General features: G+C 41.5%; 1 protein-coding gene across 1 annotated transcript in view; it reads right to left on the reverse strand.

Annotated features, from left to right (window-relative positions):
• Nucleotides 1-1,559: 1,559 nt before the first annotated feature.
• The window catches only part of LOC130484318 (beta-chimaerin), a 29,488-nt gene continuing 6,639 nt past the window's right edge, over nucleotides 1,560-24,408 (reverse strand). The window contains exons 2-7 of the mRNA XM_056857239.1: nucleotides 17,752-17,836; nucleotides 13,170-13,343; nucleotides 12,804-12,881; nucleotides 6,749-6,886; nucleotides 3,505-3,610; nucleotides 1,560-2,159 (exon numbers count right to left, since the gene is read on the reverse strand). Of these exons, the coding sequence (XP_056713217.1) occupies nucleotides 1,988-2,159; nucleotides 3,505-3,610; nucleotides 6,749-6,886; nucleotides 12,804-12,881; nucleotides 13,170-13,343; nucleotides 17,752-17,836 (753 nt within the window). The 3' untranslated portion in view covers nucleotides 1,560-1,987. The remainder of the gene's footprint in view (nucleotides 2,160-3,504; nucleotides 3,611-6,748; nucleotides 6,887-12,803; nucleotides 12,882-13,169; nucleotides 13,344-17,751; nucleotides 17,837-24,408) is intronic.

Consider the following 24,408-nt stretch of genomic DNA (forward strand, 5'->3'; position numbering starts at 1 on the left):
CAAAAGCAAAGTAATGTAACTTGGCTTTCAAAAAATAAAAAAGAACTCCAAATAAGTGCTAACTTTCAGCAAGGCCAGAAAATATCCAATATCCTGGCATCACATCTTTTAGACATTATTGTGTTCCAAGAAACAAATGTTACGTGTAGTAGATGATTCTAATACAAAAACATGGTGGGGGGCAAACCCTCCCGTGTCTCTCTTTTTGGAGGTAAGGATGAAGATAATACCGAAATTGCTCCAAAATACCACACTACTAAGAGTATAGAATTCTGATTTCTAGAATATAATGTAAGCCAAAGAATTTTAGAGATATGCTTGAGAAATGAAGTTTTCTTAAAAACATTTGCAATGAAAGAGCTATATCAGGATAATACTGCACTAGTGGTAAATGTTTTTGATGTGACATTGTAATAATGCTGAAGAGGAATACATGGAAAATCTTCAATGCACCGCATTGGATTATACTTCACTAAAATAAAAAGACATTTTTTGCAGCTAAATAAGGTAAATATATTTTTAAAACTGGTTTGTTTCACTTTAGGCATATATAATTATGCCTTAAATAGAAAGAAATTGTATATCCTGATACAACTAATACTGACAAACATCCTGACCCTAAATATAATGGCCAAGATCAAAAATCCTGTGTTGCCTTTTCAATCTTTTTTATGAATGGGCATGCCCTCCCATACAGAAGGAATTTCCTGTCATGCATGAAAAGCATTCTACAGTTCATAGCAGAGAACTGGGAAGCCCCTGCTTCTGTGGAGCTTTGTCAGAGCATGAGAGGTTGCTGCAACCCAGCTATTGCAAATTTACTTTTCTTTTCTATAAAAGGGCGATATTCAGTATGCACAGAGGAAAATGGAAAATATGAGTGCATGGCTAGAACTCTAACCTATGGCCATCATAGAGAAACAAATGTCACTGTGTTGACTTTTCACATAATAATATGATGTAGAGCTTTTTACATGAAGCAGTGAGTAGGGTTGCCAGGTCCCTCCTCCGGTGGGAGGCTCTTGTCAGGAAAGCGTGTGCGCGCATGCCACTTCTGGTTTAGAACCGGAAGTGCCGCCTCGCAAGGGGCCTTTACCTCTTAGTTTGAGTGGTAAAGCGGCCCTTTACCACTCAAACTAAGAGGTATAACGCCCCTCGCGAGGTGGAACTTTCGTTTCTAAACCGGAAGTGACGCGCGCGTGCACGTTTGCCCGCCGACCCTCAGGTGGTCAGCGGGCAGAGAGGTAAATTGCCGGGGGTTTGCCCGCCACCAGCGGGCACCTGGCAACGCTAGCAGTGAGGTGTGTATCTGCAATTATACACAAGAATTCTGACCAACCAGGTAAGTGAAATTTCACCTTTGAAAGTGTTAACTGCTTGGATTTAGATCATGAATGTCAGAGCAGACTGCACTGATAAATCTGAGTGTTGGTACACTCATCAGCTGCAGATGTGCACCTCCCTCATCACTCTCTTGAATTGGCAGTAGCAAATATGGAAGGGTGAGCAATATGTTGACACCTATTTCCATGCCTAGTTTCCTTTTGCTGGTTTGGGTGTAGGTCTTCAATCCTACAAACTGCTTTGCTGACCCTGTTCTTTAAATAGGAATCATGCCAGCAACAGTACTATGGGGATCAGGTTAAAAGTACCTTTTTGCTTTAGTGATCTAAATAACCACATGAAGTTTGTGTCCTTTAATAAGTTAATATTAGAACAGTCTGTCACCTTTCAACACAGATACACGCTGGAAGCAAGGCAAAGGATACAAGGCAAGAGGATTTTTTCTGACCTTTGTTCTCTCTTAAATAATAATAAAAAAGAGGTATATGTCTATGAGACATACACTTTACTAAATGTTTTGGCGTTTATCTGCAACACTGCAGAAAATGAAGTGCTACCCATTTTTCTTGATCTTCTGGGAATTTGTTTTTCTTTAAACTTAGACTTTCACAGCAGATGGCTATGAATTTATTCCTTCATTTGTCTAAAACAAAACATCTTCATTTTCTATTAATATTTGCACAATCAGCTTCTGGTACCGCATGTCGTTGAGAGTAGCAAGGGTGCTGTCCTCAGGGGGTCTCATTAGGGTAGGCCCAAATACTATTCCCAGATTTTCAGCATTCATAAAATTATCTTTTTCATTCATAGTAATCCTAAATAGGAAGAAAAAAGTAATATCTTTATTAGGGGGGCTGGCAGCATTTTCATGTTATAAAGCTATATTTGCTTTATGGGTGAATAATGACATATAGTGCTTCTGCCACCATAATAGCAAGGTTTGTGATGAATAGTTACTATAAAGCATCAGCCAGCATAACTGTCAACTGTCAAACCCCCTTGAAATGATTTTTAATTAATGAAGACCATGCATGCTCTAATACAGAGTTTCCCAAACCTTTTGAGTCATGGAGCACTTTTCAGGAAAGAAATTCGTCACAGAGCTCTAATTTTCACCTAGCACCTATATACTAAGCCGAATGACAGTGGTATTTTTCTTTCCAATCTCTTCATGGAGCACTAGGAGATGTTTCGCGGAGCACCAAGTGCTCCTTGGAGCACAGTTTGGGAACCTCTGCTCCAACATACCTATGAAGCTACCAAATTTGCTTTAGTGGAGACAGTGGCTTTGTGAACACTCTTTGAATTGATACAGAATGAAATGAATGGAGAAGCCCTTATGAGCAAGGAACTCCAAGTGAAGAATCCATCTTGCCTCAGAGAATTACTGGATTTGGACATTTGGTTGACTGAATTATCAGTATAATTACAGCAACAAACTAACTCCAAAAATAATAGTGCGAGCTCACTGTAAATTTGAACCAGAGTTAATTGTGATCTTTAACATTCTTTGTCACACAATATTGTTCGTTTGTTTATACATTCATGACTTAGAAGTAAAATTTTATCTGAACTTATTTAACACATGGGGCCATATCACAGGAGGTTTGTAGACACAAGGTTGCTAGGGAGACATTTATTCTGTGATGAAGGTGTTGGGGAAGAACTTGAAGTACCCTGGACTACAGACCTGGTCTATTCTCTAACTGGCCAGGGCCCTGTTTTCATTACCTAGGGTTTGAGGCAAGTGTGGGGGGATACAAGCTGACCAACTCACAATGCCAGGAGATACCAGTTGCCATGATGATGAAATGGTGGCCGGAAGAGCCAATAGGAGTTGGTGAGGGAAAGAGCTATGACCAAAATGATGGGGCGCAGGTCTGAGAGCAGAAGTCCCCAGATGCCTTGCAAGAGATGGGGGGGGGGGACCCTGAGTGCTTCTGAAGCGGGCTGTTGGTTTTGTGGCTCTACAGAGGCTAGTCTGAGAGTGAGTGAGAGGAGGCCCACTAGTGGCAACCACTAGGAGTAACCCACTAGAGCTGGCGAAGCGCCTTGGGATATCTCCAAAAACATCATAACAGTTTAAACACGTTCTGTAGCACACTTCTATACAGACAAGGCAGATGGACAATAGTTAATTTTACAGAGACGATAACTTACTTTTTGAGATGAATCATCAAATATCTGAGAGTCTCATAGTGTGCAGCAGGAAGTAGCATCAAGACTTCATGGACTGCTTCTAACCTTTCATCAGGATTGGAGATTCCTGTGTAACACAATACAAGATTTATATAAACTCTGAAGTAAATAAAACAGATGTTTTTTTTTTAAAAAAAATCCAGATTCATACCTGAAGAGTTTTAGAATTGTAAAAGACTTTCTTGATGAAGTTTACTCTGCTTTGTATACTCATAGAAAAGCATTTTTAATTTCTGTGCACTAAGTTAAGATGTTCAATTATCTAAGATTAGAATATTGTCGAAGGCTTTCACGGTCAGAGTTCATTGGTTCTTGTAGGTTATCTGGGCTGTGTGACTGTGGTCTTGGTATTTTATTTCCTGACATTTCGCCAGCAGCTGTGGCAGGCATCTTCACCACAGCTGCTGGCGAAACGTCAGGAAAGAAAATACTAAGACCACGGTCACACAGCCCGGATAACCTACAAGAACCAATCTAAGATTAGAATTATTAAATTAAAATGACATATGTTGAAAGAGAGCCATTTTATACAAGGGTTTTGGCAAATGTGGTTCAGATTTCCACTCCTCAGTGAAGCTTGCTGGGTAGTTTGGGATATTCATTCTTCCTTAATTTAATCTATCTCACAGGGTTTCTGGCAACATGAAACAGGGAGGGACAAACTATGTGCACACTTTAAATTCCTTATAGGAATATTGGGATAAACAAATGTAATGTATAAAATGTAATTTTAACAGTAGTTCTTGAATGACTTTCTACAGCATGCTGAAGGAGAAGAAGAAGAGTTGGTTTTTATATGCTGACTTTCTCTACCACTTCAGGAAGAATCAAACTGGCTTTCAATCATCTTCCCTTCCCCTCTCCACTACAGACACCCTGTGAGGTAGGTGGGGCTGAGATAGTGCGACTAGCCAAGGTCACCCAGCTGGCTTCATGTGGAGGAGTGGGGAATCAAACCCAGTTCTCCAGATCAGACTTCACCGCTCCAAACCACTTCTCTTAACCACTGTCAGGTCTCAGCAACACGTTGTGTTCCTGGTAATAAAGACTTTCCTCCAGACGGTGCAGCGAGTTAAAAGTTTTATTTCAGCAAGACAGTGAGTTCAGCAGATCATAGAAACATAAGGCTAGAATACAGACATGGGGGAGTATCGGTACATATATAGGGTAAATACAATGGGGTTGATTAGGTTATAGAAACAAAGAAACAATACAGAAATGAACTACCAGTAACGACTTAAGGCAACGCATACAGGAAATAAATGCATGCGTTAACTGGCTGATCTTCCCGGGCTCCCGGCATTGTTTTGCGGGACCCGGTATCAGATCAGCGATTACTCGGGCGGGTCTCCATTGAGGTGCAGATCTTGGTCAGGAGACCGGGTGCAAAAGGGGGAGGAATGGAGTGCACAAAAAACTCCATTTTGTCCGTGGGGGGAACCATCTTGTTTCTTATCCGGGGCCGGCAGAGAGCCTATCTGACAACCACTACACTTACTAATAACTAATAGCGCAGTCTGAATGTTGGTAGCCTTTGATCAATGAGCAATATAATCAAGATCCACCATATATTAACACCAGAAATTCCTAGGCAAGATAAAACAAAGACAGTCTGCAGACAACCACTCCTTTTGTTGCTTTTCTCCACAACTGGGTCCCAAAGAGGCTTGCATCAGGCTCCACTCCTCCATGTTATTCTCACAACAACCCTACAATGTAGGTTAGGCTAAGAAAGTGTCACTGATTCAAGGCTCCCAGTAAGATTCCATGGTTGAGTGGGCATTAAAACCTGGCTCTCCCAGATCCTTGTCAGACACTCTTACCACTGCACAACACTGCCTCTTGAGTGGAATTTAATGAATGTAATGTTTTTGAAGGCCTCTTGAGGACCATTTGTGGAAAGGTGGGAGACCTTGCAGGAAACAGCACCAGGAGCTACCTGGTTGCTCAGTGGCAACAAGCAACCCAATAAAAAACTAGGTATAGATTCCAGTCCAACAACAGGCAAATGTCATGTAAACAGTAGAAAGCAAACTTTTGCTTTTGGATATTATGGCCACAACAATGGCTTTTATCCCACCATTATTTTCCACTAATGGAAAGGGGTATATGGTTTGGCCAATCCACCCTCCCACTGAAAGACTTCCAAGAAAAACTTTTGGGGGAAGTGACTCAGTAGACTGTAGTGAAAGGGAACGGGCAGTGAAGTCTCATTCTGCAAGATTTGTCTTGCGTGTAGTTCCTTGGATATAATGATTTTAGAAGCAAAAGACTAGAACACCAACCACACAGTCATAAACAGAAAGCAGTCTGGTGATGGGTATTCCCAGTCATCCATGAGCCTGTTTGCCTCACCTCCTTCATCCCCCTCTAGCCATATGCAAAACATCCATTGAGCAGAGCCATTTAGACCAAAATTAAAGGGGTCCGTTATAGGATTATCACCTAGTGAAACAACCTGGACTATATATGTCAGAAGACCCACCTTCTCCCATTTTCTCACAACTCAAAGAAAGAAGAAGAGATGTATATCCTCACCTTAGGGAGCACCATTCACAGCCAATCATAGGAAACATTGATTAGATCAATGGCTTTATTCAGGCAAGTATGGTTTGCTCAGACCCTATTCTCAGTGGTAGGGACTCAGAAGGAAGAGGTGGGGTTATTCATTTGGTGCTGTCCAATGGGAATGTGTTACTTTAATTATCTAATTGTGCAAGCATAACACTTCACTTTTAGAAGGTGAGGGAATAAACCTCAAGAGAGCATAAGATTCCTCCTAAGGCCCCCTTCTGCCTGTGAGAATTCCAGAATGGTAGCAGCGATAGTCTACTGTAGCAAAACAAAACAGAAGTCTAGTGGCACTGGACATGTATTTTGTTTACTTCACCAGTCTCTCTACTGGTAAAAGAACTGTGTTAGTTGTAGCCTCTGGTGCTAAGCTCATGTGGTTTTTCTGCTTCAGGGTTCAGGTGATACTTCTCTGCATCACAGGTGTAACCCAAGGGTACACAATGCAATCTTAAGCAAGTTTACTCAGAATCTTCCTGAAGTCTCCTCAGTGGGGCTTACTCCTAGGAAAGTGCTTTCTTAAATGATGTGTCACCTACCTGATGCCATTATTTGATAAAGACAAGATTTGTTTGATAGAAAACTTCCCATAACAAATTAATAAACGAAAGAAATAGTATGTCTCAGTACTTACTTGCTGCCTCTATAAACTTGGAATAAGTATCATAGGTGATTACAGGAATCGGTAAGTCTCTGAAATACAGCTTCAGTGCTCCAGCAATGATGTTTATGTCTGGATAGAGGTTGGCAGAGACATCTACCTTGTCACCATCTAGAAAAGGAGGAGAACAAATTAAAAGGCCCTTGTTTTGTTTTCATCAATGTTAGACATGGCAGATATTTCTTCAAACATAGTTTTTCAGTAGTAGAAAAGAGCAAGAGTCCAGTAGCACCTTAAAGACTAACAAAAATATTTTCTGGCAGGGTATGAGCTTTCGTGAGCCACAGCTCACTTCTTCAGATATCTTTATCTGAAGAAGTGAGCTGTGGCTCACGAAACCTCATACCCTGCCAGAAAATACTTTGTTAGTCTTTAAGGTGCTACTGGACTCTTGCTCTTTTCTACTACTGCAGACAGACTAACACAGCTACCCACTGTGAATAGTTTTTCAGGTGTGGTGTGTGTCTGGTGACCTCTGTGGAAAGCTGTAGTGTGTGTGTGCGCGTACACAGTCAAGTCACAGCTGACTTATGTAGCCTATCATCAACTTTCTTGATTTTGGCTCAGCCTATCTCATCAGCTTGGAGCCCCATGGCACAGAGTGGTAAGCTGTAGTAATGCAGTACAAAGCTTTGCTCACGATCTGAGTTCGATCCCGATGAAAGTTGGTTTCGGGTAGCTGGCTCAAGGTTGACTCAGCCTTCTATCCTTCTGAGGTCAGTCAAATGAGTACCCAGCTTGCTGGGGGTAAAGGGAAGATGACTGGGGAAGGCACTGGCAAACCACCCCGAAAACAAAAGTCTGCCTAGAAAACGTCGGGATGTGACATCACCCCATGGGTCAAGAATGACCGGGTGCTTGCACAGGGGACCTTTACCTTTACCTTTTTTATCTCATCAGCTGGCTCTTGTCCCTTCACTGCATTCCCTGAAACTCCAACAACGGTGTTGCTGCTATATTGATACAAGTGCAGGAACTTGTGCTCTTGGCAGCCCCTAGAGCCATTACAGCAGTTGGGGGCTATTCCAGAACAACCAAAGTGGCAATATTTATTCAGTGAGTAGGTGGTCCTCTGTTGCATTGTAGTGGATCAGAATATTCCCTTTAAAAAAATACCTTCACTTTCCACCAAGCTAAGCCTTGCTTTCTTAGGAGCTCACTGCCTCCTTTCGTTCCTATTTGAGAAAGCACTGATAAACGTAATGTATAGTTATTCCCTCCCGTATATGATAGAGCCTTTTATTCTGCTTATAAAATGACAGCAGTAATGTTTTGTAATTCTTTTAAACTGTTTAGTAGGTCAGAGTTTTAGAAGCTCTGTAGATAAACCTCTAAAACCTATACTTTTGAAGGTCTGTTGTCTACAAAATATATATTCACAACATTGCAACTGAAACAGAAGCTACAGGTATGAATGAAGGAACAAAAAGTTAACATCTCAATCATACACAGAACTGTTTTGTATCAAAGTCAATTTACTTCTTAGGATTGGAGAGCAAATCTTTAAAACAAGCCTATGTGAAGCAGCAAAGCGATATGAAACCATATATTAGCATTTACTCTAATACAGTACACTTCTACCATCACAATGTTTATTCTGCCCCAGCCAGCCTCATATTTATCCTCACGTACTTGGCATGGTAGCATTAGTATTATAAAACATTGTTTGGACAGCTCTATTTAATTGTAGTACAATGAGCACTAAAGTGCTACAGTGAAAGCAAAAGCTTTTTTTGTTTGGGGGAAATCTGCAGCTGCATCCATATTCATCCAGACATGGTAGTGCAGAGTGTTGTGTTCATTATCCTAGCCTTTGTTTGATGACAAAGTTACTAGTTTACTAAGTAAAAATGCATTAATAGGGTAGCATAGAAAACAGTATTAGAGGAGAGCTTTAAATTAAATTAAGTTAATCCTTATCTCTTTTCCGGTAACTTGCTACAAGCAAAACATATGAGAAGAGACAGCTAGAAGGTAGCTAGAATATTATATATATTATTCATTTGGATTGACCCCATTTTTCCCTTTAAAAAACCTTAAGAAGGCTGTTAAGAAACAATATTGTTGATTTATCTCCTTTGTTGATTAATATGTGTTACAAAATGCAAGTGGATACGCCAAAAGGATTGCTTGTTCTGAAAACCGGTATTGCTGGAGATCACTATACATTAACTGGCTTGAGAAATTTTGACAGTATTGTAACCAATTGAATTTGTAAAAAGAAGCAAGGCTCAGATTCACCTATGAGCCCAGTTTTCTGGCATGCGCTGGGGAGGGTTGGGAGCTGGCACAAGGTTCAGGGGCTTGTCCGGTGAGGCGATGGCTCAGATGGGCAGCTAGCATGCTGACACAAAATGGCTGCTGGGGGGGAGAAGCTGGAGAAGGAGCCATAGCATTTCTAACTCCAGCTGGAACTTTTCCTGCCCTGCTGCATACCTTCCTGGCCCGCCCTATATTTCATATGGACCATTCAGGCCCTGGCTCAATAGGGGAAGGGCCAGCAGGAAGGCTCAGACCTGAGCTTTTGCAGTCAGCTCCTCCAGCTATGTATTTAAGAAGCTGTTCCCCTCACCCAGCTGAGTCTGCTTCCTAATTTGTCCCGTCCTCCCTCCGTATACTTGGGCTGTTCAGTTGTTATGTCAACTTCGTGTTAATTTGTCACAACTTTTGGTGGTTTTGGCATGGGGCTGGATCCATTTTGGAGGAAAAGGAGGCCTGTGTGCCCCCTGTTCCTTATTCTGGGGACCAATAAGGGGTTTTGGGGGAGGCCTGGAATAGGGACATGCCCAGTCAGGGGCTGTCAGGATGGGACATGCTTAGTCGGGGGCTGTCAGGGTGGTGGCCTCCTGCCAAGTGGCAGGGGACCACACAGCAGGTTTCTGCCCAAGTAGGTCCCACATACTGCCATCTCAGGCTACTCCCAGCAGATGGGCTGGGAGTAGGATGCATCGGTCGGCAGGTGGGTCAGGCCGATGCCTTGGATTCAGCCCCTATGCAACGCCAATGCCTGATGCTATAACCAATAAAGTTGTGGCCATTTCCATTCCACTCCGTGTGTTTAATTGTATGCTAAGGTCATCATAGTATAAGGATCACGAGATGGTTATTGCATGCCAAGGGTGGCCAGGGTTGGGGAATTGCAGTAAATAGTCGGCTCCAAGACACTACCCAATTTGGTGCTAGGCCAGAAAGAAGAGTTGGTTTTCATACCCCACTTGTTATCTACCTTTTTAAGGAGTCTCAAACAAGACACTACCCAATTTGGTGCTAGGCCAGAAAGAAGAGTTGGTTTTCATACCCCACTTGTTATCTACCTTTTTAAGGAGTCTCAAACAAGCTTACAATCACCCTCCCTTTCCCTCCCCACAACAGGCACCTTGTGAAGTAGGTGGGGGCTGAGAGAGTTTGGCGAGAACTATGACTAGCCCAAGGTCACCCAGCAGGCTTCATGTAGAGGAATGGGGAACCTAACCTGGTTCACTAGATTAGAGTCTGCCGCTCTTAACCACTACACCACGCTAGCCACCTTGAGCTATAGGAAAGGCAAGGGAAATACACAAGCACCTTCTGATTCAGCACCATGTTCTGAATTGAACACTTCTTTTTAAACTAGAAAAAGCTTACAATGTAGATGAGGAGGAGGGTTAGTGGGGGAATTGATTAGGACAAAGCTGCTGGAATGAATGAGGTGATTAGTCCAAGCTCCACTCTGCCTTTGAGGTTACTATTCATACCAGTATTTTAGCTAACTGACATAACTTAGGAGCTGTGGTGGAAAGTGCCATCAAGTTGCAGCCAACTTATGGTGACCCTGTGGGGTCTTCAAGGCAAGAGATGATCAGAGGTTGTTTGTCACCCCCTGCCTCTGCCTATTAACCCTGGATTTCCTTGGTGGTTTCACATCCATGCTTAGCCTTGGTGGTTTCACAACCTTGCTTAGCTTCTGAGATCTAGTGAGATCGGGCTAGCTTGGGCCATCCAGGTCAGGGCAACTTAGAGGCTACTGCATGGAAGCTGGTGTCTGTGTAGCTGCACACTGTGCAGAAACTCTAGTACAGCTCTAGTAATGAGAATGACTTCTGAGTTAGGTCACTTGATTCAGCCTTCCTGGGTCTTTGCCACTTGCAAGAGCAGTTTCTCTTGTGATCTTTTCTTGGGTCTTCTGGGGGCTGCATAAGCTGCTTTTCAACATCTGGCAAGCTACTGGTAGCCCACTACTAGTAGCCCACTACTAGTAGCTCATTTTGGATCAGAACAGTGGCACCGTATACTATTTTTCTTGCCCTGTTTTATTGGGAAACATACAAACTGGGCAAATAGCTGCTCCAGTGGGCTGATGGAGTGGCCGCAGGGGAAGGGGTTTAACCATCAGCAGCTACTATATGTGATTTCCTGACCTCCTTATGTGGCTGCATCTCAGGCTTTTGTACAACTCAATGTATTTTGAGAGGGTAAGTCAATATAACTTCAGTAAACTTATTTTTTAACAACAAACAGAAGAGTTTGGTTTGGGGCATAGTCAGAGAAAGCATGATGAACCACTAACAACATGAGGATGCAGATGGATCACCACTCTGAGGTAACTGCAAAAACAAATCAAAGCACCCTCCTAGCAGAAAATACAGGTTGTGTGAATCCTTCTTCACACTGTTATATATGAACTGTGTTGTGCCAAGCAGGACAAATAAAAGCACAATGAAAGCTCTATGAACAAGTGGTACAATGAATGTTTTATAGGAGCAGGAACAGAACTGGTCAACAATAACAGCACAGTGAGGAACTGTTGCTCTCCAGCATCCATATTCATTCACTATAGAAATAAGCAAACATTATTCCTCACATTCTTACTAAAACTATGGCTGATACAGTATTCCCAGCGATGTATTAAGCGTTTGGAAATGTTATAAAAAATACTGTTCGCACTTTCTATGTATTCCCACCAATGTATTAAGAGTTTGAAACTGTTATAAAAAATACTGTTCGCACTTTGTTTGGCCCCTTTAGCTGTGAAGACGTCTTCCAACCATTTTTTAGCCGTAGTATCCAAAAACCCTTTTAAAGCGATGTTTTTTATAACATTTCCAAACTCTTGATACATCGCTGGGAATACCTAGTGCGGTAACAGCCATAGTGACCCAGTGGTTTTAACAGACAAATCATCTGATTTCCACTTTAAAGCTAATCCAATATCATTTCTACCCTTGCTTGTCTTACAGACAATGGGGCAGAATCAAGGGTGCAAAAGATAATGCCCTCCTGACATTGTAAATTTCAGACTGTGTGGAGAGATTATGTGTGGAGAAATTCATACATAAAGAGCTCCCTATATGTAGCAAGGGGATATGTAGTACATAGATTTTGATGGACCTTTTCATGGTAAAAGCTTTAATGGTTGTACTCAAAATGACTTACAGTAATCATTATTCCAGATCTAATATCAACTGTTGCCATAACAGCCAACCATCGTTATCTGTGTCAGGCAATAGCAGTGTATTCGCCTCAGGAAAAATTCCAAGACAAAATTTTGTTAGAGCTGTCACCAGCATCACTGCTCACAGACCCCCCAGGCCAACGGATTTGGCCTTTGGCATGAATTATTTTTTGAAGTTTAGTGTTTGTAGCTCAGATCCAGTGAAATATCCTTTTCCCAGCACTCAGACCATGCTTGATTGTTGATAAGAAATTGTGATTCCCTCTCCTCCACCCCATGCAACCATTATCATAGCTCTAGAGACTCATGTGCTGCCATCATGGGCATCTATGAAAATTAATCCACATGGTGTATACATTTATGGTATTATCTAACTTTATTCCTTGTATTTGCAATACACGCAAATGATTTACTATAGATGATAAATGCTAATTGATAAGTAATAAAATACCAGGAAAGTATGCCATCAATGGGAGCAAAACAGCTGTTTCTTTTACTGGCTGCACAATAAAATAATTGGTTATGCTAATGAACTCAGGGTATATAGACAAACCAACAGGGCATTTAAGGTACTTTCCAAAACTAAAGCATACATACCTCGATCAAAGGCCATTTTAACATCTTCAATATGATCAGTGAACCCTGAGACTCTATAAATTCCTTCCGATTTCAAACCTGCAAGGCAGAATACCATCAACTTCCATTTAAGTCTGTAGATATGATTTTAGTCTATCTAAGCTTACTTCCCTTTTTTCACATGAGCTGCTAACCCAATGAAATAATATCAATTACTTGCTGTACTGCCATGATTTAATAGCACCCTGGGATCTGCCACATACATATTTCACAGTAAGCTATGTTTTATTTTGTTAGCCCCTTTGAGCACTGGAGAGGTGACATAAAACTTTTCTTAATAAAGAAATAGATAAATATTTAATCAAAACTTTAAAAACTCTTAAATACCTCTTGCTTCAATTTCGCGAATGCAGATGTCCACTACCATGGGTCTCTGTGTATTGTGGGCCTTCACTAGTGTAGTGAGGTCACAGCAGTAGACTCTTTTGATCCTTTTGAGGTCTGGTTGACAGTCATTGGGAACATATTTTGAACACTGTTTGTGTACATTCAAACCACAGTCTGTAAAGGAAGCATTAGTATTAGTTGGAATTACTATAACTTCCCTTTGAAAAGAAAGAAAATCAACAGAATGATACAATCTAGGACATAATTACACTCCCCTTCAAATAAACTACCATGTAAAGCACCATACCAAATGATGGTTCTATAATAAAAATAACCTAAGTAGAATAACAAACAAAATATAAAAATGGGAAAATTTACATGTTTGTAATAACACAAGATTGTTTACTAACATAAACTGGAAAATTGTTAAGGCTGAATCAACAAAGTTACCAAACTCCAGGTGGAGCCCGGAGTTCTCCTAGAATTACAACTGATCTCCAGAATACAGGGATCCGTTTCGCTGAAGAAAATGGCAGCTTCGGGGGGTTGACTCTACGGCATCACATTCCTACTGAGTTCTCTCCCCTCCCCAAACACCCCCCAGGCATCTCCCCCAAATCTCCAGGCATTTCCCTAGCTGTCGTTGATAACCCTACGAATTGACTATTATTACCCAAAATAAAGCATAAATGGATGCAAACCAATTCATGCATAAACAGTATACTACATTTTTCTAATGAACATATACTCATTAAAGTGTCATACCAAACATGTACATAAATCTCTAGCAGTGACTGGCATGGAGACAGTGACGGTCTGCAACGTCTAGGCCAGTCCTTGTGTTAAGCATTATAACTCCATGTGTTTTTTTCTGTATGGAAGCATTTCTAAAAGTGTCAACATATTTTAAAAATATGTTTGCTTCTCCTCCTGTCAACAACAGTCCTTAGGGTGGCCCATACATTGTCAAAAATATTATAATAAATCCATCAGGAATACTTAGAATAAACGAAAAACACAAATATCAGGATAAAAAAACCCACTATAATGACCAAGAAAAAGAGCAGTATCATTCATATAAGCCAATATCATGATTGCAAAACTAACGATTTTCACCTGGAACCTGAATGCTATCAGAATAGGCATCAGGTGAATCTATAAAGGAGGGAAATACCATAACCAGGTCACCACTACAGAGGTAGCCACCAAGGACTTCTACTGAAAGACTTAGCAATCAGGCATGTTTATATGACTGTGACGGACAGGAGGATGAGCCTATGGGAGCTGACCCTATGGAAGTACTGCTCCAGCATCCAATCACCTTTCAGAGGGGGATGGATGTTGGAGGGAAGCCCAGCAGGAGACAGTTCAGATCTGCCTCCTGGCGAGTGCAGTGATTGTTTTTTGGTCTGCCTCAGTAAGGAAGCACGCAGTTGGAAGGGTAGCTCTGCCTGGTAGCGTGGCAGAGTGGTTTAACTCTACCTCTGCGGGAGAACAGAGTACCCGATTGTTAGGCCTGTCTCTGATAATGAGCAGACTTTGTACCATTTAGTTTGACTCTTAGAAAAAGGGTGGAACCCTGTGTGTGACAGGATCCAACCTAGTGGCTAGACAGTAAAAGTTTGTTTGTACCTGAAAACATTAAAGAAAATTCAAACTGCACTCTGAAGCCATAACTAGCTTATATTTATGTGCCTCCACCAGGTTTCTCCTTTGACTGTCTGGAGACCTGTGCTGAAGATCACAGTCGAATATAAGCTTAGGAAATGTTGTTATGCATGGCTGCTGTTCGAGGGGGGATTCTTGCAAGCCAAAGTGATGCCACCCATTAATCTAAAAATAGTTATTTGATATCCACAAGTAAATTACCTCTGTGCCTTTAACTAAATCTATTTGGCTTACTAGACTCGGTCAGACAGAAACTACCACATAATGCATTATTGTTCAGTGAAATCTAGACAAACCCAGCCAGCTGTACTTAAGATACTCCCTTTATTATTTAGTGTTCTCACTAAACATTTCCTGTGCAGTTAAAAACTTGTTCGTCTGCTTAGAGTTAAATGTCGGTATTCTAATGAAGCAGAACGTTAAGCTCTGAACTAAACAAACAGACTTTTTCATAGACTAAAAACTTAAAATAATATGAAAAAAATCCAGTGCTGCATATTATATTTACATATACAACTGTTCCATAAGTTCTTATGTAGCAAGCCTTTAGTAATTTTTTTAGATTTCACCTTTGCTGTTGGACAGGGGGGGGACATATAACATATGGTGTAAGCACACATCTTTTGTTACATTTGGGGCTTGCTTACAGGTAAAAGCTCACTTGGACTTAGTTCAGGAACCTGTTGCAGTGCTAGGATTCAACCTTGAAAAATGTGGCATTATATAAATAAAAAGTGCCTTTGAGCATATGCAGAGTGCCATCCACGACAAGTGCTCATCTTTCTCAAAACAAGGATTTTAAGGGCAGCTGTATCTGAGCCCCAGAACCTTAAATGGTATAAAGTGATATATAGCCACAATCACACAATGGCATCATCTGGTATATCTGTCAAAATCCCTACTGACAGTAAAGGTCATTCTTTTAGCTCAGTTTGTTGTGGAAATATGGAAGCGTTTTCTGAGGGGGTGGTTGCTTGACAGGACATTGTGGTGATGAGAATAAAAGGATTCAGTTATTCCTCTCTATGGAGGCCAAACCCAACTCTTCACCATAACTGGTTAACATGTAAAAAATTTCATTTCTACTTCTCTGCTATTGTACTAATTTTCAATGAGAACAGAAGGCATTACCTTGAATAAACTACTTGGCTAATGCAATGTGACTGATTTTGTGGGATAAATAATATGGGAATAGTTTAGAAGTCTATAGATTGTGGCCTGCTATCGTTTTTTCTTTTATTTATGCAAGTATATATCTTATTTTGTAAAAGTGCCAAGGCAGCAAGAATACATAAGCTTTAGGCCAGTGCATTTTAAAAAAAGACATTATTAGGCAGCATTCAAAAAGTTAAAATGTGCACAAACCCAGCCTTTCCCGTCCTATGCAAAGAATCCCAGTTAAAAACTGATTCTGCTTACCCATGACATATGAATGCAGGTGTGTGGAGTAATGAGAGTTAGTTTTTCCTCTGGTTAATCCTCATGCCTATATTTGCACATCACAGATAACTGGAGTCATTTTTAACTGTGCAAGAAGGGAATGGGAAGAAGGAAGCACATACCTGAGCCTGGCAACAAACTAAGTTCAGGGGCAGTATTACATGACTGAGGTTAAGTATGATGTCTGAATGCAGCCTTAGTGAGTGCATGATGGTACAAGCAAAAAACATACGATTTAGGCATTGTATTGCCTTAGAGATCTCCATCTAGGGTTGCCAACTCTGCATTGGGAAATACCTGGAGATTTTGGAGGCAAAGCCTGGGAAGGACAGTGTTTGTGGAGGAGAGGGACATCAGCAGAGTATAATGCCATAGAGTCCACCCTCCAAGGAAGCCAGTTTCTCCAGGGGAACTACACTCTGCACTCTGGACATGTTGTAATTCTGGGAGATCTTCAGGCCCCACCTGGAGTTTGGCAACCCTACCCCATCTCAAATCCTGCCGTTCCTGGTCATAAAAGCCCTGTGCCATGTTAAATTGTAGCTGAGCCTCCATTGCTTCCCACGTTTTCTTCATCCCTACTGCTAGGTTCCAAGATGTTCACTGCCCCTTTGTCCAGTCCATACATCTTAGTAGCTAAGGCTCCCAAAGTCTAATGTGAAGCTGTTAGCCCTAGCTCTCTTTAGCACTTCATTATGATACTGCTGCAATCCTTCGTGGCTGTTTCCTGTGACATCAGAACCTCCATCCATCTTTTATGCCCAATGTGTCCCCTAAGTGTGCTGGGAGAAGAAAATGCTGCCCCCCAGAGTGCTATCCTTGGAAATTAGGTTTGCTGATTTTGAACAATAGAACTTTAACAGAAGTTTGATCTGCCACGGAAAGCATGCCAAACGTCTCTTAAAGCAATAAGAGAAAGGCAAGACAGTGTTTTTTCCCCCCATTTGGGGTGGGGTGTGTGTGTGACAGTTGGCAAATCTATTGGCAAATGGTATGCCATGTTTATTGCCGAAAGCCAAAGTACATCAAGGACCATAAGGAGAAAATCAGTGCTGATAAGAAATAGGATCCAGATTAGCACTTGAATTGCTGGGCTATTGGTTCAGTTGATGGTCTATAATGGAGTTCGGTATTCTTTGCACACTCTTCATTCTCAAAAAAACGAAGCTGGCATTTCCTATAGCAAAAGGTAGCACTTTCTTCACCTGATCCCAGTCTTAACCTGGCCAAGCAGTCATAAAAATAAAATAATTAAGTAATACTGGCTTCATTTTGAGTGAAATGCCAGTCTTTTTTTGGCTACTTTAAACAAGTGATTTCTCATGCTACCTAGTTATTATGTGCAAAGTTTAACATTTTTTGGGCTAATTTTGAGGGGCCTTTAAAGTATATCATGTCCTGTTAAATCACTCATCAAAGAGGTTTACATTGTTATTTTTCAAAAGAATTGGGCTAGTACGGCGTTTAAGATTACCTGAACACCTGACTCCCTGAGCAATGAGTCCCCACATGAAGTTGGCACAGTATTCACACCAATGTGGGCCTCGGAATGTGTGGACCTGTAATACAGAAGAAAAGGAGAGAAAAAAAACACCCTTCAGGATCATCGGGAGGCAGATGGCTTGACAGATGGAACAAGGAGAAGAAAGAGATAACGAACAAAGGCTCAGTTCAGAGAAAGTCTTCCTCATGCACAGCCAGTCGTATTCCAAAAGCTGAGGGCAGTAAAGAGAAAATGGAACTGGGACTTGTGTTTCTCTCCATTTCACAGGGGATAAATCAAACAGAACCAAGTTACACGCCAAGAGCCAAGACACTGAAATAAATCCATTAAACTTTATCCTTAATGGGCTTATTGTTTCATGTATGCTGGGGAAGTGCACAGTGAAAGTATCACTAGTTCTCTATCTCATGCTGAAAACACAGTACAGAAAAAATTCCATTGAATTTTAGTGGAACTTAGAGCCAGTTTACTTATCACAAATGGCCATGTCTGTACATGGTGATGGCTTAGAGAGTGGTGAGGTTGGAGCTGGTTCCAGGTTTTTTGGGGGAGGGGCTTCTTGCATCCCCTTCCTGTGCCCTTCCCCCACTGTCGACTACTGCCTGCTTGCTTGTGAACCCTTCCACTACCTGTGCTTCTGGCCACATGCATAACCCACACACTGTTCCCCCGGTAGCGCTAGGCAGCATGTGCAGGTGGAAGCATGGATGGCAAGAAGGTTTGCAAGTGGGGCAGGCAGCAGGTCACACATGCTGGTGGGCAGTGGGCCCCACCAGAAGCCATGAGCTTTGGCAGCAGGCTAGGGTTGCCAAGTCCCTCTTTGCCACCGGCAGGAGGTTTTTGGGGCGGAGCCTGAAAAGGGCTGAAAAGGGGTTTGGGGATGTCAATGCCATAGATTCCAATTGCCAAAGTGGCCATTTTCTCCAGGGGAACTGATTTCTATCGGCTGGAGATCAGTTGTAATAGCAGAAGATCTCCACCTAGTACCCAGAGGCTGGCAACCCTACAGCAGGCCCATACAGCAGGGTATGTTGATGCCAGCCTTGGGTGAGGCAGGCACTGGTGTACATCAGCTCACACATGGCTTGGTCAGCTTGCCTTGGATGCTTGTGGTGGCATGGGGGATATCTGGTAGAGTAAATGTAGCACTTTAGAGTGTGTGTTGGGAATACTGTTTTCAAAATGATTCCCCATATAATAACATTCAAATAAAAATGCATAGGATTTCTGAGAGAGAAAGAGAGAACCCCCTCTTTCTATTGCACACATTTTCTATGGAGAGTTTGTTTCGTAGCAAGCATTCAACAAGTGATCTATTAGCTGCAGTCTGAAGCGATACTATCTATTTGACCACCCCAGGATTTTACTGCTTCATTCCTACACAAATCTGCTGCATGGTTGAATCCAACCAACTAGCCTCATACTGTGATGGGTTAAAATGTATACTGGCCTTTATGTTCATATAATGGTTAGGGTCCAGAGCCTCTGTGATGCCCCCTTTGGTGGGTACTTCCAGTCTCTTTGGTGAGACCAATGTCCAGACAATCCCTGCTCTGCATTCTCATAGAACAGAACTGGAGGGCTCTGTACACAGGACTCTGGATGACAGCCACTATCCGTTTCAGATTGTGGTACCAGGCTACAGACAGGACTGAAATGTCTTTTACTTACAGAAACAAACAACCCATTGAATTTCAGAAAACCCTTTTGATGCACTATATTAAAGGCAAAACAGAAGAGTATGATCCTGAAACCTTTATCAGAAGATTAGGAAAAAAGAATCGATTAGAAAAAGAATCTGATTATTTTCCTCATGGCAATTCTAAAATTCTTTCCTGAGAGTAAGCCACATTGTATAAAATAGAATTTACTTCTAAGTATTGCTCTCAAATCATGTTACTTCCTGATGCCAAGCTTCCAGTATTGTTAATGCAACTGGCTTGTTGTTTTAGGCAAAATAGTTGGGAAAAATCTGAAGTGGTGCCGGCCAATACTTATGAAAATATGTTGACACATTTTGAGCCTTGTATCTTCCATAAATACAGATACGGTTGCCAACTCTGGCTTGGGTAATTTCTGGAGCTTTGGGGGTGGTCCCTGGAGAGGACAGAATCTGAGGAGGGGAAGGAGCTCAATGATGATGTGATGCCATAGAGCCCACTTGCCAAATATATCATTTACTCTAGGGCAGAGGTTCCCAAACTGTGCTCCGTGGAGCACTTGGTGCTCCATGAAACACCTCCTCATGCTCCATGAAGAGATTGGAAAGAAAAATACTACTATTGTTTGGTTTAGTATATAGGTGCTCGGTGAAAATTAGTGCTCCGTGACAAATTTCTCTCCTGAAAAGTGCTCCATGACTAAAAAGGTTTGAGAACCTCTGCTCTAGGGGAACAGTTCTCTGTAGGCTGGAGAGCCGTTGAAATTCCTGGAAGACTCCACCTGGAGGTTAGCAACCTTATTGCAAGAACATAACCCTCTTTTCTATAGTTTACATACCCAGAGACCAAGTCTGTCTTGGTATAAAAATTAGTTCCTTCATGGTTTGAAATACTTTGAAAATCTCTCATAACCACAGAGCTGTAACTTTAAAATAAATATTTTGTGTATGCATGTGGTTCCTATATTGGTATCATCCTTCTATATTACATTAGGACAATATTTGGTCAATATGTGTCCTACAAATAGGTTTGAATATTGAATTAGTCCTAGGGCGAAAACGCATGGTCGCTTTAGCCTCCTTTATTCCCTGTTTCAGCCAGGATTCATTCAGCCAGGATCGAACGCACGTTTGGCGAAAACGCTTGCTTTCGATCCTGGCTGAATCTTGGCTGAAACAGGGAATAAAGGCGGCTAAAGCGACCATGTGTTTTCGCCCCTAGTGAAACACAATTATGATGGGACTGTTGCATGATATTTTATATGACTACCCACCCAACACATACATTGCAATCTCTAAACTAGAGTCAAGGGGATTATTGTAATCTTGACTCAAAAGGAATAATGAGAGGTTTGTGTATGCCTTCCAGGCAATGTTTGGGCAATTATCTGACTTTTGCAAGTTTGAATCAACTACAGATATGGGCAAACTATTTCTGTCTCCTTACCCTCAAGTTAAATAAGTAAACTTGTTTTATACAGACCACAAAATTTAAACAGATCCTTATTCAAGAAAAAACACAGTAAGTGCCATTTTCCTACTAATCTCAGTATAAGCAATGTTATGGAGAAGTGTGATGAGGACAGATGCCGTGCCTGTTCCGCAGACTGGAATACTTGCACTGATGAAGCCAATAATTCAGAAGTCTTTTGAAAATTAGAACACGAGCAGGATTTGAAAAGTGTACAGAGTAATCACGCAGAGTTACTTCAATCCACTGAGGTCAACGAGTAGCTTGCCACCCTGCAGGTGGTGCCTGGGGAGCTCTTGGAATTGCAACCGATCTCTGGATGACAGAAATCAATCCCCCTGGAGAAAATGGATGCTTTGTAGGGCGGACTTTATGGCATTATGACCAGCTAAGGCCCCTCCCCTCCCCAGGCCCCACCCCAAATTTCCCAACTCAGAGATGGCAACCCTATCAATGGGTGTAGACCGGGGTAACTGTGCACAGGATTGCACGGTTAATCTTTTATATTTTGAATTGGTATCATACAGATTCACAGCGCATTCCTGAGCTGGCGGCGTGCGAGGATGGCAGGGAGGAGGCACCGCCATGGGATCTCCTAAGCAATTCCCAGCACGCTGAAAACATTTAAAAAGCCTTTTTGTGGCTTTTACAATTTCAAATGGGGCTTTTCGCCCCAATTTTAAACAGGGCTTTTCGCCCATAGAGAATAGCGAGGCGTAAGTAGCCTGGGCACCGGCGCAGGGGCCCAAACGTCGGCATGGCCCCTTCCTGGCCTCCTAAGGGCTTTCGCCCTTAAAGGTCAGGAATGTGCTGTTAGGGATGGATTCAACAACTCCCTAACTGCTCTGGAGTAGGGGCTGTGGCTCAGTTTGTAGAGCATCTGCTTGGCATGCAGAAGGACCCGGGTTCAATCCCTGCATCTCCAATTAAAGGGATGAAGCAAGTAGATGATGTGAAAGATCTCTAATTGAGGCCCTAGAGAGCCGCTGTCAGTCTGAGTATATAATACCAAATTTGATGGACCAAAGGTCTGATTCAGTATAAGGCAGCTTCATGTGTTCAAGATTCTTTAACCCCAGCAAGATTTGTTTCTCTGGAGTGATATCCTTGCCTTAGATGTCATAGATCCATCCCATAATGAACGTGTTTGGTAGAAATTGTCTGATGCAGACCTGCATTTACAGATACATATTTAACTTTTATGTTTACCCCACCACTAAATGGCAAACTGAATGCTTCTCATTACATAATCTGATGATCTGAACATATGATAATCTAATAGTGCCATCCTAAGAATAGTTGCACACATCTAAGCATTTAGTGGACTGGATAGAACTGTAATTATATCTTTGAGTGTGTGTGTGTTAAGTGCCGTCAAGTTGCTTCCAACTCATGGCGACTCTATGAATCAATGTTGTCCAAAATGTCCCATCTTTGACAGCCTTGCTCAGGTCTTGCAAATTGAGGGCTGTGGCTTCCTTTATTGAGTCAGTCCATCTCTTGTTGGGTCTTCCTCTTTTCCTGCTGCCCTCAACTTTTCCTAGCATGGCTGTCTTTTCCAGTGACTCTTGTCTTCTCATAATGTGACCAAAGTACGATAGCCTCAGTTTAGTCATTTTAGCTTCTAGGGTCCAATCAGGCTTGATTTGATCTATAACCCACTGATTTGTTTTTTTGGCAGTCCATGGTATCCGTAACACCAAATCCGTAACACGAATTGTATCTTTACTAACATTTAAAATCAATTTTACAATTGTTATTCTTGGTTGATATTGTCTAATCACGTGTGCTATATCGTTAAGACTTCTGATCTGGCATAAAGTTATCAGATACATCTTTCCCATGTTGTTGTTCACAATTAAGGCAGAAATAGCAGATAAACTAGGTGATCTGATGAATGCCCTGATCTGGATAGCCCAGGCTAGCCTCATCTTGTCAGATCTCATAAGCTAAGCAGGGTCGACCCTGGCAAGTATTTGGATGGGAAACCTCCAAGGAATACCAGGGTTGTGACGTGGAGGCAAGGAATGGCAAACCACCTCTGAACATCTCTTGCCTTGAAAACCCTACGCTAGGGTTTCCATAAGTCAGCTGTGACTTGAATGCATTTTTTAAAAATATGGTGACTCCATACCCAATATCTACGTATATTAGAAAAGTGATAGGGAAAATGTAAAAATAAATGCAGGAGGCATCTTTTCTGTGAGGTGAGCTGTGGACATATTTGGCGAAACAAAGCAGATGATTCCATCATCTACAGAAGAGGACTAGGATAGACCACCCAGCTGTGAAAAGCTTGGAGGCTCTGTCACTTGGAATGGTGATTTTTTTTTTTAGTTGATACACCTTTCTCTCTTTCATCTTCTTTCTCTCTATTTATTAGTTGAATTACTCATGACCTCTCAGTGATCTTATTTGAAACGAAACCACTTACATTATAATAACCATTTGCATTGTGGACCTCTACTAACCATTCAGGTGTATAAATACTCATTTTGGATTCCTTTTACTAACTGTAATAGTCTGATTTTATGACTCATTGTGAATTATTTTTGAAGGAAAGTTTATGGCATTTTTAAATAATGTGTTCAAGTCTAGGATAAGTGCTACTACCACAGTTTATCAAGTGCAAAAATCCAGTTGTCCATGTACATGCACCAATCTTTGCCACCCCTTCACAATGTGTGCACTGAGATCTCCTACCCCCCAATGACACCAAAAGTTACAAAATGGACCTGCGCCTGCTTTCTTTTGCATATGCAATTGGCTTGCTCCATCTCTATAAATGGTTTCCCTGTGTATGAACAAATGCTTATCTGTACACACAGGCGTTCCTATATTAGGGCATTATATTGTTTTTCTGATGCTGATAATAGCGACATCTGAGCCCTATCAGATTTACTATCCAGTCTCCACTTTATGGTTATAGATCTATTTACTTCATAATGCAAAACTGTAATATTTAGCTGATATTCAGGGGTGATTCATACTACATGCAAATAACTTGATGTATTGCTTCATGACTTATTGCTTACTTATGATTTACAACTGAAGTGACTATCTCTATTGCTGTCTGCAGTGCCAAGCTATATGTAAGCTGTATTGGGGGGAGGGTTGAACTTTGATGTTTGTTTTAAATGTACAAGTAAATACTTGATGTTTGATTGACTAAATGATGGGACATGTGTGCCCATAGTCAGCCTCAAGCTTTAGATTCTCAGAATTTTTAGCTTCACCAGCCAAATGGTTATAGACATTAAATGTATTTGAGTTTGCTATTAAAACTGTTGCATTTCCTAATCTTCTTAAATGGTTCCACATTAATCACTAGGATATTTTGGGTCTGTTTGTGACATCATATAAAGTAGTAATTTTGTAGCAGATTATTTATGAAACTGTTGCCGATTATTCCTGCTCTTTTCCTGCATTAACAGGAAGCAGGAATTATTTCTCTACAGCTTAAGAATCTGAGTTGCAGACTTAATTCTCATTGACT

The sequence above is a fragment of the Euleptes europaea genome, chromosome 11 (assembly GCF_029931775.1).
Source record: "Euleptes europaea isolate rEulEur1 chromosome 11, rEulEur1.hap1, whole genome shotgun sequence".
Taxonomy (NCBI): Eukaryota; Metazoa; Chordata; class Lepidosauria; order Squamata; family Sphaerodactylidae; genus Euleptes; species Euleptes europaea.